The 20,236-nt window shown below is 35.7% G+C and overlaps 1 protein-coding gene and 1 long non-coding RNA gene across 2 annotated transcripts in view; both read left to right on the top strand.

Annotated features, from left to right (window-relative positions):
* LOC309652655 overlaps positions 1 to 20,236 on the top strand; it is a 316,601-nt gene that overhangs the window by 19,765 nt on the left and 276,600 nt on the right. The window lies entirely within an intron of this gene.
* Positions 5,173 to 6,405, top strand: LOC309652153 (UDP-N-acetylglucosamine transferase subunit ALG13-like). The gene has a single exon (XM_082445674.1). The coding sequence runs from the start codon at positions 5,274 to 5,276 to the stop codon at positions 5,457 to 5,459; it is 186 nt and encodes a 61-aa protein (XP_082301800.1). The 5' UTR covers positions 5,173 to 5,273; the 3' UTR covers positions 5,460 to 6,405.

Raw genomic sequence — 20,236 nt, 5'->3', positions numbered from 1 at the left:
GGCTGCCAGTGAGAACTTAAGGGACAGTGAGGAAAATGTTGCTAGAAATTAGAGGAAAGAGCTTTCTTTCTTCTAACGATGATCCTTGTTATTCCTTGTTATACAGTGGTGGAAAACTTTGCGCCATCACCTATGGTGACATGGAAAGTCAAAAATGCAGCTAATGAGTTGGATGATCTAGCTAAAGAGATTTCCAGACAGAATGCTGAAGGTGCCACTTGGCTTCCTTTTGATGCTTATAGTAAAATATAAGAGATAAACTACAAAGGAAGTACTATTAAATATAAATATAAAAGAGCAGTCATTATTAAATTTGAAAAAAAGTTTCTCACTCCAATATTCTCAAATTAAGAAAAGGTTTCAGAGCAGAGTATATGCAAGAGAAGACTATAAGACACTTTGTTAAGAGCTCAGAAAGATCTAAGGAGGTGGTGTCTTGGAGGACCATTCTATCTCTCTGTCAAACAATAGGACTAAGAGTCTAAAAATCTTTAGGGCATTGTTCCTCTCCAATGTAGAGAGGGCTTATCTTGAAGAGATTTATGAGTATGGTTTTGTTGGGAAGATCATAAATTGATTCACAGGAAATGTACAGTTTTTTTTAAAAAAATTATATCACTTTGTACTGAAAGGGACAGAGAAAGTACTAAATGAAAAGAAGACTATTGGATCTCCAAATATCTGCAGGTAGGAAACAAGCTGCAAAAACTACCAAGCTGCAAACACAGGGTACATTTTTACATAGAAAAGGAAGAATGACTCAGGCGGTGGAACCAAGAACTTAGAAGGCAGAGCCAAGAACCATATCCCGGGCAGTAGGACTGAGACCTGAGGAACTAGCAACATGTGCTTGGCTGGATTTCAGAATTGCTATGGACCTGTGACTCCAGTGTGCCTCCAATTTCTCCTGTTTTTGAACTGAAGGGTCTATAGTGACTATCCTCAACTTGTCCACCCATTGCATATTGGGTGTATGGGGGGCAGGTAAATTGGTTTTGGTTTATAGGTCCTCAAACTGAGAGAAACAGTACTAGAGGATCTGTACTTAAGGAACCATACCTGTACTTAAGGAACCATACCTGAAGAGTCTCATCTATACCTGAACCTGATCTAGATAATGAGATTCTGGACCTTGAGCTTGGCTCTGATACTGTCATGGGACATCTTTTGGCAAGATATGAATGTATATTGCATGTGGGTGGGATGTAGAATGTTATGGCCAGAGGGTTCACAGCGGCAGATGATACTTTCCATATATGGCTGCATGTCTATATACATACTTTCCATATGCTCTGCTAACAATGTGACCAACATTCCACCTGAAGAGGTGGAAACATAAATGTTCCTTCCCCACAAATCTGGGGTTGGTAACTGCTCCAACCAATAGAATATGGTAAAAGTAATACTGTGGGACTTCCAAGGCTGGGTCAGAAAATATTACAGCTTATACTGGCTCTCTCTCACTCTCGGGAAGTTTATCTTTGGTTCTCAGCCTCCATGATGTAAGAAAGCACAGACTAGCCATGTGGATGGAGAGACCACTTGGAGAGCCCAAATAGAGAATAACTGAGGCTCCCAACCAACAGCATCAACACCAGATCTTTGAGTAATGAGCCTTCAGATGATAGCAGCCCCCAAATTTTGGGTCTTCCAGCTCCACGTTGTAGAGCAAAGACAAGCTCTTCCTCTTGTTCTCTATCCGAATTCTTGACCCATAAAATTTTAAGCATAATATATGGTTGTTTTATCCCACCATGCTCTGGGGTGATTTGTTACACAATCATAATAATGGAATATAGTTCTTAACTGTTTGGTTTTTTGGGGCATCTTGAGTTGAGACTCTAGGAAGTAAAGGGCAACTCTGTAGCTTTCAGTTGTGACAAAGGTTCTTACCTAAACTCTAAAAATCTCTACCCCTTACTCAAATATTCACAATCATACAGGGAAGCTGAAGTTATTTCAACATGATTACTATTTTGTGATATTCTTGAGAAAAGAAAGTATATAAGTAATTAAAAATTTGGTCCAAATGACCTTGTCTTTTAGGTAATGCAAGAATGGAGTAAATAAAGGTACTATTTTTATAAAGAGAGATCTAAGCACAATAGGTGACAATGTCAGAATATGAAAGCAAGATTTAACATAGTGAAGCCTTATTTCAATAATTTAGTGATGATTATAGAGATGAAAGGAAATGTACAAGAAGCTTTTTTGTTTGTTTCTTTTTCCACAGAGGACAGGCCATGAGGGAATGTGATGGAAACTGGAGCAGGAGGAATTGGGGTCATAAATTAGGAAGCATTTCCTGACTAAGAGTTGTGAAATACTGAATATGTTAATAAGATAAATTGTGTCATCTAATAAAATTTAAAGAGACATTTATATAGCTTTCTACTTAATTGAAAAACTACCTCGCAGTTCTATAAATTTGGAATTTTGTCAAGTATATTGTATATAAAGAATTTATTGACAAAAATAATTTTAGATGAGGGCATTGGTTACTCATTAGTTTTTTGCAACAATTATCTATACCCACACATCCTAGTCCTTTACAGAAGTCTTGAATCTTTAATTAATTTTATGGTGACTATTGTAATGGAAAGCGCAGTATGTACAGAGTCAGAAGTTCTGGTTTCTCCCTCTTTGTCATTATTGAGCTCTGTGACCTTGGTTAAATCATTTAGCTTCTCACAATTTTGGTTTCTGTATACATAAAACATGAATAATACCTGCCCTATTGCCTCACAGGGCTGCTGTACAAATCAAAAGAAATAATGAATGTTCCACGCCCTACACATAGTATACATAAAGGGAGAACTGCTTGTAGACAAGAGTGGAATCAGACTGGATGTGGCCTGAAAACTTAAATATATTGATTATTAATTCATGATTCTTAAGGCTGTAGATGTCTTCTTTAACAGATTCACATCCAGCTTATGAATCCCTCAGTTATATTTATATTCTGAAATAAGCACAGATTTTGGACTCTGAGAATATGGACCTGACGCTTATTATCAGTGTGATTTGGGGCAAGTCAAACATAGTCTATTATCTGAAAAATGGGGAAAAGAATGATAATACATGACTTACAGGGTTAATGAGAGGTTTTAAGTAATATAACATATCTAAAAATGCCTTCCCAGCTGTACAATGAATTTTATTTATAAGTTCTCTGATATTTAAAAGAAGGGGAGCATGGTGTGTGTTGAAGCAGCCTGCTTCATTGGTGAACAGATGTGATCGTTGAGAAGGTCCTCAGATCATAACAAAATTAATTTTCCTAAAACTTCCAAGTGTTGGTCTTTCTTCTGCCTCTTGGAATAACACTGACTAAAAATACTACTTCCTCCACAACATAGTACTTCAAAATATTTGGAGACAGCTATCATATCTCTTTAGGTTTTCCTCTCAAGACAAAAATACCCAGTTTCCTCTAAAGTTCTTTATGTAAATGGATTTGTCTAGATTTTCTCTGTATCTTCTCCAGGATTCCTACTGAAGTGTAGGGTCTAGCATGGGGCAAAGTTTTCCAGATGTGTTCAGGCCAGCATATATCACCTCCATTGAACTGGGGTCTAACTACCTTTGGTTTTGTTTAGATTTATTTTTGGCATTACAGTAATAATTATAGTACCATCAGTGAATGCTTACTACATACCATGCACACTACTAATTCTATTCTAAAAACCTTGCCAACCAGGAATTGTTTTCCCTATTGTATAGATAGTTTAGAGAGTTAAGCACTTGCCTAAGTTCACAAGTTCACAAGTTCACAAAGGCAGTAGCATGTGGAAAAAGAGGTATTTGGGTATAGTTCTGCCTGAGGCCCTTCCACATGACCTTACATTGCAGTTAAAGCAATGGCAACTCCTTAACCTAAATGTTAAGATGTGTTTTCCCCTATGTACAGTTAAAATTTTGTCATTTTGGTTTGTAATTATTTTTCAAGCATATCAAAATATTTGAAAACCTATTTTGGTCTTTACATATATTGGACTTTGTGTAATCTGTAAACCAATATGCATTCTGTCAATATATTCATCAAGCCCACTGATAAAACAGAGTTCACTGGACAGACCACCAGAGATCTCTCTCCATGGTGACTAATCCAGGAATTGATACCTCTTGGATCTGGTTGTTCAACAACTATAAATTCAGCTTAACTGTATTTTCATCCAGCCCACGTTCCTTCATCTTGCCTCTAACAATAACATGAGAAATCTTATGAAATACCAGGTTAGAATCAGGTAAGTGATATCCGTGATGTGCTCCTTATTTCCAGGCTAATGACCTATGTTGATTTATGGTTAATCAGACAGAGGGTTTCTAAATTACAAAAAAAATTTAAAATTTTCATCATTGCTATAAAATCACAGAGGAATGCTTGTGAAATATTCAACTCCAGATATAAAATGCATTTATTATAGAAATTATGTTTTGTTACAGACTATAATCCAAAATCAGTGAAAATCCTGTTATTGTAATTTTAACCATGTTTAGAAATTATAGGTGTGGGAGGCAATAACAATTTTCACTTTGTGACATTTTCATAATGATACTAAAAATATTTTCAAAAAGTTAACAGCATTATAAAGATGTGAAAGTTCATGCAATTATGAAAAAAACATGCTACCAAAATGATTAAATATTTTACCGATTAAAAAATGTTGCATACTCCCGGGGCCCGGGCCCGCCTCGCAGGCCGCTCCTCAGGTCCGCTCGGGGCCGCGCGGTCGACACGCTCCGTCGGGCTCTGCCCAGCCCGAGCCGGCCGGTCCTGCTGGGCGCCCTGCCCCAGCCCTGCCCCGGCGCTCCGGCCGAGGCCGCCGTGCCTTACCTCCGCCTCAGGCACCCTCGCGGCCGGCGTCCCCGCGCGGCGCGGCGTCCCCCGAGCGCGCCTTCTCAGGGCTCGTGGCTCGCGCAGCCCCAGCTGTGGGCCACGACGACCCTGTTCCTTGCTCTCCCTCCCTAGTTTGCGACACCTTTTTCAGAGTCTTTGCGTGGTCTCCTAGTTCTTGCTGGGCCATTTCTTTCACGACGTGATAATCTAGAGCCTCCGTTACAACTGACTTGTCCTACAAATAGGTAGAGGAAAGGTGGTACCTGAACCATTCAGCACGGAGTCACTTACTCTAGATGTTTACAGATACAAGGATTCATTGAAAGAAGACCTTCAGAAAGCAGATCTTGTTATTAGTCACGCAGGTGCAGGAAGCTGTTTGGAGAGTCTGGAAAAAAGAAAGCCACTCACAGTGGTTATAAATGAAAAGTTGATGAACAATCATCAGCTGGAATTGGCAAAGCAGCTACACAAAGACGGGCATCTCTTCTACTGTACTTGCGGCACGCTTCCTGGGCTGTTACAGTCAATGGACTTTTCAACACTGAAATGTTTTCCTCCTGGCCAGCCCGAAAAATTTTCTGCATTTTTGGATAAAGTTGTTGGATTACAAAAATAAACACTAAACTCTCCACACTTTAAAAACACCCCTCAAATTCAACTTATGGAATGTGGTTAAATCAAATTAAATATAGAGTATATATTTGTAGAATAATATGAATTAATAAGCCTCCTACATCTGTAGAATGTGTAGAAAATTTTATGGTGTGAATGTTAGCATTTGGGTCCAAATTCTAAATGCAGTTTCACAAATTTATTAGATTTTTCCCTAATCTTCATATTTTAGTAAAAGAAATATGTAGGGAGCATTCACACGTTTTATCCTAGAACCCAAATGGATTTGGAATCATGAAAAAAAATGAATTAAATATGGAAACTTTGACAAAAAAACCTCAAATGTAGTTAATTTGATATTAGAGTAAAAAATGAAACAGTGACAAACTTGTAAAAAAAAATTTGAGTCAGAATCTTTAACTTCATAATCCAAGGAACCAAATTAAAAAAAAAAGACCAATAAAAATGATGGATTGTGTTCTGTGAAATAAAAAGCCCAGTAATTACCTTAAAAAGATTAACTATCAAGTCAGTTGATCTATTGTACTTTGAGAAACTACTATTATCCTGAAGATGATAGTAGTAGAGTGGAGTGGTTGTGTTCACTGTTTTCCTATAAAATATAAACAGAAAGTGACAAAAATAATCTTGCCCAATGTCAAAGCTTTACTGGTTTGGGAAGAGTAAATTCAAAAGCACTTGTGCCAATAGGACTTGCTGTTATTTTTTAAGGACCCCCCCCTCACAGTGATATTGAAACATTTACTGTAGCATCATAGAGGAATTTATGCCCTTATAAAATTAGTTTTACAAATGAATAATTGATCTGATGTGTATAATGGCCTAAATATCTGGTTTTAAAATTCACATAACTCAAAATAGATACTTTATGAAATTCTGATTATGGTAAGTGGTCTCAAGACCTATAAAATAAACTAGATTATCCATAAGTATTGATAGTTTTCTGGTAGAAAGTTTAGATATAATTCATCCATAAAAATAGAACATTCACTATAAAGATTTATTTTTGATTATATTATCCCAAAATGTTGAATATTCTAAACATTTTACTTGGGATGCATTATATAATGTTTCTGTAGATTTACTTTCCTGATTGTGTTTTACTTAGGCTAATATTAAAATAAATTCTTACTAATGGTAAAAAAAAATGTTGCATAGGTTTAAATTAAACATAACAGATCTTATCTTTCAGGCTTTGGACTCTTTTTGTCTGGACTAATCTATGCCTCTTTTGTTTGTTCATTCATTCATTCATTTTTCCATCTAACAAATAAATTATATTAGCAAATAGTGTGCTTGTACTTGGGAGGTCTCGTAATATATTAGACCTGATTCCTGTCTTTATTAAGTGTTGGGAATAATCCTATAATTCAGTAAGGAAGAGAAGAAGTATATAAATTATCTAAAGTAGATAATGATAAGTTCTGTAAAAATAATTTAGACTGAAGATAGATCAGTTTTGGGCAAGATAATCAGCAATATTTCATGAACACAGGTAGAATATAATCTGAGCCTGGAAATCTAGTGATATTTCAATATTTCAGGATGTGATGAAGAGTGTCTGAGACTGAGGATGGAGTATCCCCATTCTAGTCCATTAATTTTGATGGTGTTTATTTAAGCCCTAGAGGTAGCAGAGGAGAAATGTGATCCCTTTCCTGGTCAAGGGTGGAATGCTATCTTAGTGAAATTCAGGGCACACCAAGACAATATCTTTTTGAACACCTAGTTAAGTCCAAGATAGTGTGCTATAAACTGAGTTTACAGAAAAACAAGAAATAATCCTTGCTCTTCAAGAATCTATAGTGTAGTGATAACTAAGGAAAATCTTGCAAGATGCCAAATTAAAGTATTTAAGTCCAGGTATTCTCATACCTTTACCCACATTGGACATTATCCATCACTTTAATCTTGGCCAATCTGAGGTGACCCTCCAGGGATAGCTAGGTAGGTCTTTCCTGTAAGGTCAGCATATCAACCAAATTGGGAGACAGAACAACATGCCATATGAAAATGTGGTGCCACAGATCAAACAGGGCCAAAGAGTATAAGGTTTGATTTGTTTCTAGTTTAAATTAAAACAATAATGAATGTTAAGGAAAGTTTATTATTTAGGATGGTGAAGGATCATGGATTGCAGTAGTCATTTATTGTATAATGTTTATCATTGAAAGACAATTTCTTTTATTACTCTGTGATCACTCTGTAAAACATGAAGTTTCCTCACATTTTCATTTTTTGGAAGAAAATTTTTAGAATGGTCCCTTTCCCCCTGGTATTGTGTTATTTTGTCAAACAAACAACATTGAAAGTATTTTCCCTCCTCCCCATCCAATTACCTGTGTCAATCAGGTTCCAGTCAGAAAAGAGAAATTGTTCTAGGTATTTTACGCAGAGGAAATTTCATACAAGGACTTACTTAGGAGGGTCACTGATGAACTGAGGATCCAAAGAGGGGGCATAAGGCAATCTAGACATTAGAGGGAAAGGGACACAAAGATATGTAGTTCCTTGTGATGCAGTAAAGGACAGAGAGATGTGGGAGAGGGATCTGAGAGCAAAAAGCCAGCCCATGACTCAGAGACAATCAATGTTAACATCATTTCAGCTATCTTGTATGCATAAATAAAATAAAATGTTTACACTGAATGAAATATATACAACCATATATATTTGGATTCGACAAGGTTACTTCACAATTTACACACTATAATGCAATTTCCTTTTTCTATGTCACACATATTATGAGCATCATTCTGTGTTGCCACATGCAGATCGTTATTTTTAACAACTGCCTAATATTCCATTGTATTGATGGACTATAATGTATTTAACCAGTTCTCCTCAAGGGCTGTTTTGATTATTTTTAATTTTTCATGATTACAAACAATGCCAGATTGAAGATACTTGTACTTGTAAAATTGATCACTTCTACAATTATTGCATAGGATAGATTTCTAAAAGTGGATTTTTCAGTGAAGTATACGCACTTTTAAATTTTTGATAGTTATTTCCACACTCCCTTTCTAATGTTGGTAGTAATTTGTATTCAAATCAAGATTGTATGAAAGAGGTTGTTAATTAATCATTTGCTCCAATATTATATATTATCAATCTTTGTCAATCTGATAAGTAGATATATGTGTATATGTATTGAAGTCTGTATCTGTATGTGTCTGTGTCTGTGGAATGGCTATGGCTATATCCATATATCTATGTTTGCGTGTATGAACATGTTGATATGTTTACCTATATGTCTGTGACTACGTCTTTGCTGATATATCTACATAAATATAGTGGAGCTTCATTATTCATGGATTCTATATTTGTAAATTTGCCCACTTGCTAAAATTTATCTGTAAGCCCAAAATCAATAACTGTAGTGCTTTTGTGATCATTTGGGGACATGTAAAAAGTAGTGAAAAATTCAAGTTACGTTACACACATGTTCTCAGCTGAGGTCAAGCAAGGTGATGCTCTGTCTTCTTGTGTCAGCTCTCACAGTATAAACAAGTGTTCTTTTCACAGTGTATTTAGTGCCTTTTTTGTGTATGTGTGCTTTTTCTTGGTGATTTTGCTGCTGAAAATGGCCCCCATGCATAGAGCTGAAGTACCGTCTAGTGCTCCTAAGTGCAAGAAGGCTGTGATGTGCCTTATGGAGAAAATATGTGTGTTAGATAAACATCATTCAGACATGCGTTATAATGCTCTTGGCCATAAGTCCAATGTTAATGAATCAACAATATATATTAAACAAGTTGTCTTTAAACAGAAACACACATAAATCAAGGTTATGTATTGATTAATTGATGAAAATGGTATAAACAGAGGCTTGCAAGAACCTAACCCTGCATTTCCTGTAAGAGAATGCTAAGAGTGTTTAGTAACTTGATATTCATGAGGACTTTATAGCTCATAACTACTGCATATAATGAGACGATTATATCCATATCTATGGCTCTATCAATCTTTCTATGTCTTTGATTCAATAAATATTTATCAAGTGCCTCTTATGAAATAGGCACTGGGAATAAAATGTTAAGCAAAGACACCAAAAACACAAACAACAAAATTAAAAATAGGTAAATTGGACTACAACAAAAATAAAAACGTGAGTGTTTCAAAGGCCTCTTATCAACAGAGTGAAAAGGAAACCCACAGGAATGGGAGAAAATATTTGAAAATCATATGTCTGATACTAGATTGATATCCAGTATATGTAAAGAATGCCTGTGTCACAACACCAAAAAATTCAAACAATCCAATTTAAAAATGGACAAAGACTTGAATAGACTTTTCTCCAAAAAAGATATACAAATGGCCAACAAGAACATGAAAAGATGCTTGATATCATTAATCATTTGGGAAATGCAAATCAAAACCACAATTAGATATCACTTGACACCCTTTAGGATGGCTATCATAAAAGCAAAAACAAAATAACAAGTGTTCATGAGGAAGTACAGAAATTAGAACCCTTGTGCGCTGCTGGTTGGGAATGTAAAATGACGTAGCCACTGTGGAAAACTGTATAGCAGTTCTTAAAAAAAAACATTAAACATAGAATTACCATATGATCCGGCAATTCTACTTCTGAATATATACCCAAAAGAATTCAAAGCGGAACTCAAATAGATATTTGTACATACATGTTCATAGCAGCGTTACTCAGAGTAGCCAAAAAGTAGAAGCAACCCAGTACACACTGTGGATGAATGGATAAGTATAATGTGGTATATACATGCAATGGGCTATCATTCAGCCTTAAAAAGGAAAGAATTTCAGACACATATTACAATATGGATGAGCCTTGAAGACATCATGCTAAGTGAAGTATGCCAGTCACAAAAGGACAAATATTGTGAGAATGCACTTATGAGGTACCTAGTGTAGTCAAATTCAGAGACAAAGTACAGTGATGATTGTCAGGGGTTGAGGGTAGGGGGGATTGGGAAGTTATTGTTTAACGGGTATAGAGTTTCAGCTGAGGAAGAGGAAAAACTTCTGGGTATGGTTGGTAGTGATGGTTCCACAACAATGTGAATGTACTTAATGCCATTGAACTGTAAACTTAAAAATGGTTAAAATGGTAAATTTTATGTTGTGGTTATATTTAACCACAGTAAAAAAGAAAGTTGAGCAAAATGAGCACTGTAGGATTTTGCAATTTCATTGGTTAAATTCCACTACTAAAAATGGACTAAAAATTAACAACAGAGACAAATATATAACATATACAATTCAAAATTGCAAGGATTTTTATAATGAAAATGTGTAAATGTGACATGAGAACATGAAACATGGGAAATTGACTTGGTTTGGGGGTGTTAAGGAAGGCTCACGTTTAGTGAGCCTTAACATTTAAAAATATATTTCAATTGTGTGTTATTTTCAAATGAAAATTACTTTTACAATTCTTTTTATTTTGGTTAATTTAAAATTATTACTTGATAAGAACAATTTGAATCTTTAAAGCTACTATTCCTGTAATGTCTGGGGTAAATGTTTTTCTCACTTTACCTCTACATCTTTCTTCTTTTCTTCCTTCTTTTTTCCCCCTCCCTCCTCCTTTTTTTTTTTGTGATCATTGGCCTTTCAAACAAGTTTATAGCGTGTCACATCCCAACAGTATAGAAATGCATACTGTGATTTCTTCTACCACTGTTACTGTTTTAATTTTTGCTTTACAATTTTTATCAATTTGGTATTTATTTTGATATCCAGGATATGCTTTATTTTATTTTCCAGATAGGTTGCCTGTTGTCCCTATATAATATATTTCATTATTTATATCTCTCAATGATTTGAAATATGTATTACTCACTGTAGTCCAGAGGTTGGCAAACTTTTTCTGTGAAGGGCCAGATAGTAAATAATTTAGGCTTTGTAGCAATATGTTCTCTGTTGCAAATACTCAGCTCTGCTGTTGCAGCATGAAAGCAGCCATAGATAATACATGACTTCATGAAAGAACATGATTGTATTCGATTAAAACTTAAATTTACAAAATCAGTGGTTGAGTGGGTTGGTCCTTTAGTGTTCAGACACCTGCTCTGCTATTTTGTTGCATTGGTCCCTCTGTCTCATCTATTTTATTTAATTTATTTTTATTGAAGTAGAGTTGATTTTCAGTATTATATTAGTTTCAGGTGTACAACATAGTGATTCAATATTTTTATAGATTATACTCAATTTAAAGTTATTATAAAATATTGGATATGTTCCCTGTGCTGTACATTATATCCTTGTATCTTATTTTATACTCAGTAGTTTGAACATCTTAATCCCCACCTCTATCTTGCCCCCCCCCCCACCCCGCTGATAATCACTAGTTTCTTTTCTGTATCTGTAAGTCTGTTTCTGTTTTGTTATATTCATTAGTTTGTTTTATTTTTTAGATTCCACATATAAGTGAAAACATACATTATTTGTCTTTGTCTGACTTACTTCACTAAGCATAATACCTTCCAGATCCATGCATGTTGTTGCAAATGGCAAAATTTCATTATTTTTCAAAATTTCATTATTCATATTGAGTAATATTCTATTGTATGTACTTACCACATCTTCTTTATCCACTCATCTGTTGATGGACACTTAGGTTGCTTCCATATCTTGGTTACTGTAAACAATGCTGCTATGAACATTGGGGTGCATATGTCTTTTTGAATTAGTGTTTTCATTGTCTTTGGATATATACCCAGGAGTGGAATTGCTGGATCATATGGTAGCTCTATTTTTAGTTTTTTAAGGAACCTCCATACTGTTTTCCACAGTGGCTGCACCAGTTCACTTTACCACTGAAAGTGTACAAGCATTCCCTTTTCTCCACATCCTTGACAATATTTGTTATTTGTGGTCTTTTTGATGATAGCCATTCTGACAGGTGTGAGGTGAGATCACATTATGGTTTTGATTTGCATTTCCCGTGATGATTAGTGATGTTCAGCATCTTTTCATGTGCCTGTTGGCCATCTGTATGTCTTCTTTGGAAGAATGTCTGTTCAGGTCTTCTACCTATTTTTTGATTGGGTTCCTTGTTTTTTTGATGTTGAGTTGTATGAGCTGTTTATATATTTTCCATATTAACCCCTTATCGGTCATATCATTTGCAAATATATTTTCCTGTCCAGTAGATTGTCTTTTCATTTTGTTGATGGTTTCCTTTGCTGTGCAAAAGCTTTCAAGTCTAATTAAGTCCCATTTTTAATTTTTGCTTTTGTTTCCCTTGCCTTAGGAGACAGATCCAAAAAAACATTGCTAGGGTTTATGTCAAAGAGTATTCTGCCTATGTTTTCATCTAGGAGTTTTATGGTTTCTGGTCTTACATTCAGGTCTTTAATCCATTTGAATTTATTTGTGTATATGGTGTGAGAAAATATTCTAATTTCATTCTTCTACATGCAGCTGTCCAGTTTTCTGAGCACCACTTATTGAAGAGACTGTCTTTTCTCCATTGTATATTATTGCCTCTTTTGTCATAGGTTAATTGACCATAAGTGTATGTGTTTATTCATGGGCTCTCTACTCTGTTCCATTGATCTATGTGTCTGTTTTTGTGCCAGTACCATACTGCTTTTGATTACTGTAGCTTTGTAGTATAGTCTGAAGTCAGGGAGCATGATACCTCCAGCTTTGTTCTTTTTTTCTCTAGACTGAGTTGGCTATTCAGGGTCCTTTGTGGTTCTATATCAATTTTAGGATTATTTGTTCTAGTCCTCTGAAAATTGCCACAGGTATTTTGATAGGGATTGCATTAAATCTGTAGACTGCTTTGGGCCATTTTAACAATATTAATTCTTCCAATCCATGAACACAGGATATCTTTGTTTCTCTGTAACATCTTCAGTTTCCTTCATCAATAATTTATAGTTTTCAGAGTATAGGTCTTTCACCTCTTTGGTTAAGTTTATTTTATTTTTTAAAAAATATTTATTTATTTATTTATTTATTTATTTATTTATTTTTGGCAGCATTGGCTTTGTCTTAGTTACAGCACGTGGGCACTTTGTTGCGGCACAAGAGCTTCTCTCTAGTTGTGGCATGTGGGGTCAGTAGTTGTGGCGTGTGGGCTTAGTTGTCCTGCAGCATGTGGGATCTTAGTTCCCCGACCAGGGATCAAACCAGCGTCCCCTGCATTGGAAGGCAGATTCTTAACTGGACCACCAGGGAAGCCCCATTGGTTAAGTTTATTTCTAGGTATTTTATTCTTTTTGATGTGATTGTAAATGGGATTGTTTTTGTGTTTCCTCTTTCTGATAGTTCATTATTAGTGCATAGAAAAGCAGCAGATTTTCGTGTATTAATCTTGTATCATGCAGCTTTACTGAATTCATTTATTAGTTCTAACACTTTTTTGGTGGAGACTTTATTTTTATTTTTTATTTTTTTAACACCTTTATTGGAGTATAATTGTTTTACAATGGTGTGTTAGTTTCTGCTTTATAACAAAGTGAATCAGCTATACATATACATATGTCCCCATATCTCCTCCCTCTTGGGTCTCCCTCCCATCCTCCCTATCCCACCCCTCTAGGTGGTCACAAAGCACCGAGCTGATCTCCCTGTGCTATGTGGCTGCTTCCCACTAGCTATCTATTTTACATTTGGTAGTGTATATATGTCCATGCCACTCTCTCACTTCATCCCAGCTTACCCTTCCCCCTCCCCATGTCCTCAAGTCCATTGTCTACATCTGTGTCTTTATTCCTGTCCTGCCCCTAGGTTCTTCAGAACCTTTTTTTGTTTTTTAGATTCTATATATATGTGTTAGCATATAGTATTTGTTTTTCTCTTTCTGACTTACTTCACTCTGTATGACAGACTCTACATCCATCCGTGGTGGAGATTTTAGATCTTTCAATATCATGCCATCTGCAAATAGTGACAGTTTTACTTCTTCCCTTCCAATTTGAATGCCTTTTATTTCGTTTTCTTGTCTGATTGCTGTGCGTAGGACTTCCAATAATATATGAAATAGAAATGGCAAGAGTGAACATCCTTGTCTTGTTCCTGATTTTAGAGAAAAGCTTTCAGTTTTTCACCATTGACTATGATGTTAGCTGTGGATTTGTCATAAATGGCCTTTATTATGTTGAGATATGTTCTCTCTATACAAACTCTGTAGAGCATTTTTATTATAAATAGATGTTGAATTTTGTCAGTTTTTTTTGCATTTATTGAGGTGACTGTGTGATTTTTATCCATTGTTTTGTTCATGTGGTGTATCACTTTGACTGATTTGAGGATATTAAACCATCCTTGCATCCCTAGAATAAATCCCACTTGATCATGGTGTAAGATCCTTTTTATATTTTGTTAATTTCAGTTTGCTAATATTTTGTTGAGTGTTTTTACATCTATATTCATCAGCGATATTAGCCTGTTATTTGCTTTTTTGGTAGTGTCTTTGTCTGGTTTTGGTATCAGGGTATTGGTGGTTTCATAGAATGAATTTGGGAGTGTTCCTTCCTCTTCAATTTTTGGAATAGTTTGAGAAGTATAGGTATTAAGCCTTCTTTCTATACTTGGTAGAATTCCCCCATGAAGCAGTCCAGTCCTGGACTCTTGTTTGTTGAGAGTTTGAAATTGTTGGGAGTTTGAAATTGAAATTGATTCAATTTCACTACTAGTAGTGAGTCTGTTCAGATTGTCTGTTTCTTCCCGATTCAATTTTAGAAGGTTGTATGTTTCTAGGAATTTATCCATATCTTCTAGGTTCCCCAATTTGTTGGCATATAACTGTTCATAGTATTCTCTTATGATTTATTATATCTCTGTGGTATTGGTTGTTATTTCTTCTCTTTCATTTCTTATTTTGCTTATTTGGGTCCTCTTTTATTCTTTAATGAGCCTGGCTAAAGGCTTATTAATTTTGTTTATCTTTTCAGAGAACCAGCTCTTTGTTCCATTGATCTATTCTCTCTCTCTTTTTTTTAATCTCTATTTTATTTAATTCTGCTCTGACCTTTATTATTTACTTCCTTTTGCTGACTTTGGACTTTTTTTGTTCTTCTTTTTCTAATTTCTTTAGATGGTAGTTTAGGTTGTTTATTTGATATTTTCTTGTTTAATTTTTTTTGGACCGCACTGCATGGCATGCAGAACTTCCCTGACCAGAGATCGAACCCGTGCCCCCTGCAGTGGAAGTGTAGAGTCTTAACCACTGGACCACCAGGGAAATCCAATATTTTCCTGTTTCTTGAGATATGCCTGTATTGCTATAAGCTTCCCTCTTAGAACTGATTTTGCTTTGTTCTATAGGTTTTAGAAAGTTGTGCTTTTATTTTCATTTATCTCGATGTATTTTCAAATTCCTCTTTGATTTCTTCATTGACCCATTGGTTATTTAGTAGCATGTTGTTTAATCTCCACGTGTTTGTGTTTTTCCCATTTTTCTTCCTGTAATTGATTTCTAGTTTCATACCACTGTGCTCAGAAAAAATGCTTGATATAATTTCTGTCTTCTTAAAGTTGTTGATATTTGCTTTGTGACCTAGTGTGTGATCCATCCTGGAGAATGTTCCATATGCACTTGAAAAGAATGTGTTTTCTATGGTTTTTGGATGTAATGTCCTTTAGATACCTCTTAAGTCCAACTGGTCTAATGTGTCATTTAAGGCCACTGTTTCCTTATTGATTTTCTGTCTGGATGATTTGTCCATTGATGTAAGTGTGGTGTTAAAGTCCCCTACTATTATTGTATTATTGTATTTCACATTCATCGCCATCATTGTCATAGTTGTCATCGTCATCATCATCATCACCATCATCATCTCTCTTATGGAGTTTATATATTGTGCTAAGCACTTGACATACTAGGCTCCTGAGCCTTACAAAATAGATCTGTTCATTTCTATTCTATAGATGAGGAAACTGAGGCTTATTAAATTTAGGTTAACTGCCTAAAATAACACTTGTAGATTTATTAGCCTGGGTTTCTTTGAAAGCAGGGCCTTAGGCAGGGTTCTGGTATGCATATGTTAGGTGATTCTTGGGCTTAGGTTGCAAAGTCACGCTGGCCTCTGCCGCCACAGACTCACCCGGCATTTTGTACCCCTCCCTTCCCCCGGCCTGAGTGAGCCAGAACCCCCTAATCAGCTGCTACTTTAACCCTGTCCTCTCTGAGCGAAGAACAGGCGACCTACATGCAGAGGCGGGTCCAAATCCAAAGCTGAACCCCAGGAGCTCTGCAAACAAAGAAGAGAAAGGGAGATTTCTCCCAGTAGCCTCAGGAGCAGCGGATTAAATCTCCACAACCAACTTGATGTACCCTGCATCTATGGAATACCTGAATAGACAATGAATCTTTCGAAAATTGAGGCGGTGGACTTTGGGAGCAACTGTAGACTTGGAGTTTGCTTTCTGCATCTAATTTGTTCCTGGCTTTATGTTTATCTTAGTTTAGTATTTAGAGTTTATTATCACTGGTAGATTTGTTTATTGATTTGGTTGCTCTGTTCCTTTTTTTTTCCATAGATATATATATATCTTTTTCCTTTTTCTCTTTTTGTGAGTGTGTATGTGTATGCTTCTTTGTGTCATTTTGTCTGTAGCTTTGCTTTTACCATTTGTCCTAGGGTTCTGTCTGTCTGTTTTTTCTTTTCTTTCTTTCTTTTTTTTTTTTTTTAGTATAGCTTTTAATGCTTGTTATATTTTGTGGATTTGTTTTTTGGTTTGGTTGCTCTTTTCTTTCTTTCTTTCTTTTTTTAATATTTTTTTATTTTTAATAATTATTTTTTATTTTAAAATAGAAAATATAAACAGACCAATCACAAGCACTGAAATTGAGACTATGATTAAAAATCTTCCAAGAAACAAAACTCCAGGACCAGATGGCTTCACAGGCGAATTCTATCAAACATTTAGAAAAGAGCTAACACCTATCCTTCTCAAACTCTTCCAAAATATAGGAGAGGGAGGAACACTCCCAAACTCATTCTACGAGGCCACCATCACTCTGATACCAAAACCAGACAAAGATGTCACAAAGAAAGAAAACTACAGGCCAATATCACTGATGAACATAGATGCAAAAATCCTCAACAAAATAGTAGCAAACAGAATCCAACAGCACATTAAAAGGATCATACACCATGATCAAGTGGGGTTTATTCCAGGAATGCAAGGATTCTTCAATATACGCAAATCAATCAACGTGATACATCATATTAACAAACTGAAGGAGAAAAACCATATGATCATCTCAATAGATGCAGAAAAAGCTTTTGACAAAATTCAACACCCATTTATGATAAAAACCCTCCAGAAAGTAGGCATAGAGGGAACTTACCTCAACATAATAAAGGCCATATATGACAAACCCACAGCCAACATCGTTCTCAATGGTGAAAAGCTGAAACCATTTCCTCTAAGATCAGGAACAAGACAAGGTTGTCCACTCTCACCACTATTGTTCAATATAGTTTTGGAAGTTTTAGCCACAACAACCAGAGAAGAAAAAGGAATAAAAGGAATCCAAATCGGAAAAGAAGAAGTAAAGCTGTCACTGTTTGCAGATGACATGATAATAGAGAATAGAGAATCCTAAACGTGCTACCAGAAAACTACTAGAGTTAATCAACTAATCTGCTAAAGTAGCAGGATACAAAACTAATGCACAGAAATGTCTTAAATTCCTATACACTAATGATGAAAAATCTGAAAGAGAAATGAAGGAAACACTCCCATTTACCATTGCAACAAAAAGAATAAAATACCTAGGAATAAACCTACCTAAGGAGACAAAAGACCTGTATGCAGAAAACTATAAGACACTGATGAAAGAAATTAAAGATGATACAAATAGATGGAGAGATATACCATGTTCTTGGATTGGAAGAATCAACACTGTGAAAACAGATGGAGAGACATACTGTGTTCTTGGATTAGAAGAATCAACATTGTGAAAATGACTCTACTACCCAAAGCAATGTACAGATTCAGTGCAATCCCTATCAAGCTACCAATGGCATTTTTCACAGAACTAGAATAAAAAATTTCACAATTTGTTTGGAAACACAAAAGACACCGAATAGCCAAAGCAACCTTGAGAAAGAAAAACAGAGCTGGAGGAATCTGGCTCCTGGACTTCAGAGTATACTACAAAGCTACAGCAATCAAGACAGTATGGTACTGGCACAAAAACAGAAACATAGATCAATGGAACAGGATAGAAAGCCCAGAGGTAAACCCACGCACATATGGTCACCTTATTTTTGATAAAGCAGGCAAGAATATACAATGGAGAAAAGACAGCCTCTTCAATAAGTGGTGCTGGGAAAACTGGACAGCTACATGTAAAAGAATGAAATTAGAACACTCCCTAACACCATACACAAAAATAAACTCAAAATGGATTAAATGTAAGGCCAGACACTATAAAACTCTTAGAGGAAAACATAAGCAGAACACTCTATGACGTAAATCACAGCAAGATCCTTTTTGACCCACCTCCTAGAAAAATGGAAATAAAAACAAAAATAAACAAATGAGACCTAATGAGGCTTAAAAACTTTTCTACAGCAAAGGAAAACATTATAAAGACGAAAAGACAACTCTCAGAATGGAGAAAATATTTGCAAATGAAGCAACTGACAAAGGATTAATCTCCAAAATTTACAAGCAGCTCATGCAGCTCAATATCAAAAAAACAAACAACCCAATCCAAAATTGGGCAGGAGACCTAAATAGACATTTCTCCAAAGAAGAGATACAGATTGCTAACAAACACATGAAAGGATGCTCAGCATCACTTTTCATTAGAGAAATGTAAATCAAAAAAAAAAAAAAACTACAATGAGGTATCACCTCACACTGGTCAGAATGGCCATCATCAAAAAGTCTACAAACAGTAAATGCTGGAGAGGGTGTGGAGAAAAGGGAACCCTCTTGCACTGTTGGTGGGAATGTAAATTGATACAGCCACTATGGAGAACAGTATGGAGGTTCCTTAAAAAACTAAAAATAGAACTACCATACGATCCAGCAATCCCACTCCTGGGCATATACACTGAGAAAACCATAATTCAAAAAGCATCATGTACCACAATGTTCATTGCAGCCCTATTTACAATAGCCAGGACATGGAAGCAACCTATGTGTCCATCAACAGATGAATGGATAAAGAAGATGTGGCACATATATACAATGGAATATTATTCAGCCATAAAAAGAAATGAAATTGAGCTATTTGTAGTGAGGTGGATGGACCTAGAGTTTGTCATACAGAGTGAAGTAAGTCAGAAAGAGAAAAACAAATACCGTATGCTAACACATATATATGGAATCTAAAAAAAAAAAAAAAAAGTGGTTCTGAACGACCTATGAGCAGGACAGCAATAAAGACGCAGATGTAGAGAATGGACTTGAGGACACGGGGAGGGGGAAGGGTAAGCTGGGACGAAGTGAGAGAGTGGTATGGACTTATAAATACTTCCAAATGTAACATAGATAGCTAGTGGGAAGCAGCCACATAGCACAGGGAGATCAGCTCAGTGCTTTGTGACCACCTAGAGGGGTGGAATATGGAGGGTGGGAGGGAGACGCAAGAGGGAGGAGGTATGGGGATTGATGTATATGTATACCTGATTCACTTTATTTTAAAGCAGAAACTAACACACCATTGTAAAGCAATTACACTCCAATAAGGATGTTAAAAAAAAAGATACTGAAAAAAAAACATTAATTAAAAAAAAAAAAGTAATGAATGGCCACTGTGTGGGTCTTATCAAAGTCACTGCTCTGTGCAACCAGGACTCT

The sequence above is a fragment of the Balaenoptera physalus genome, assembly GCF_965194825.1.
Source record: "Balaenoptera physalus genome assembly, chromosome: X".
NCBI lineage: Eukaryota > Metazoa > Chordata > Mammalia > Artiodactyla > Balaenopteridae > Balaenoptera > Balaenoptera physalus.
The sequence above is the reverse complement of the archived record's forward strand: the minus strand, read 5'-3'. Positions and strand labels throughout refer to the sequence as shown.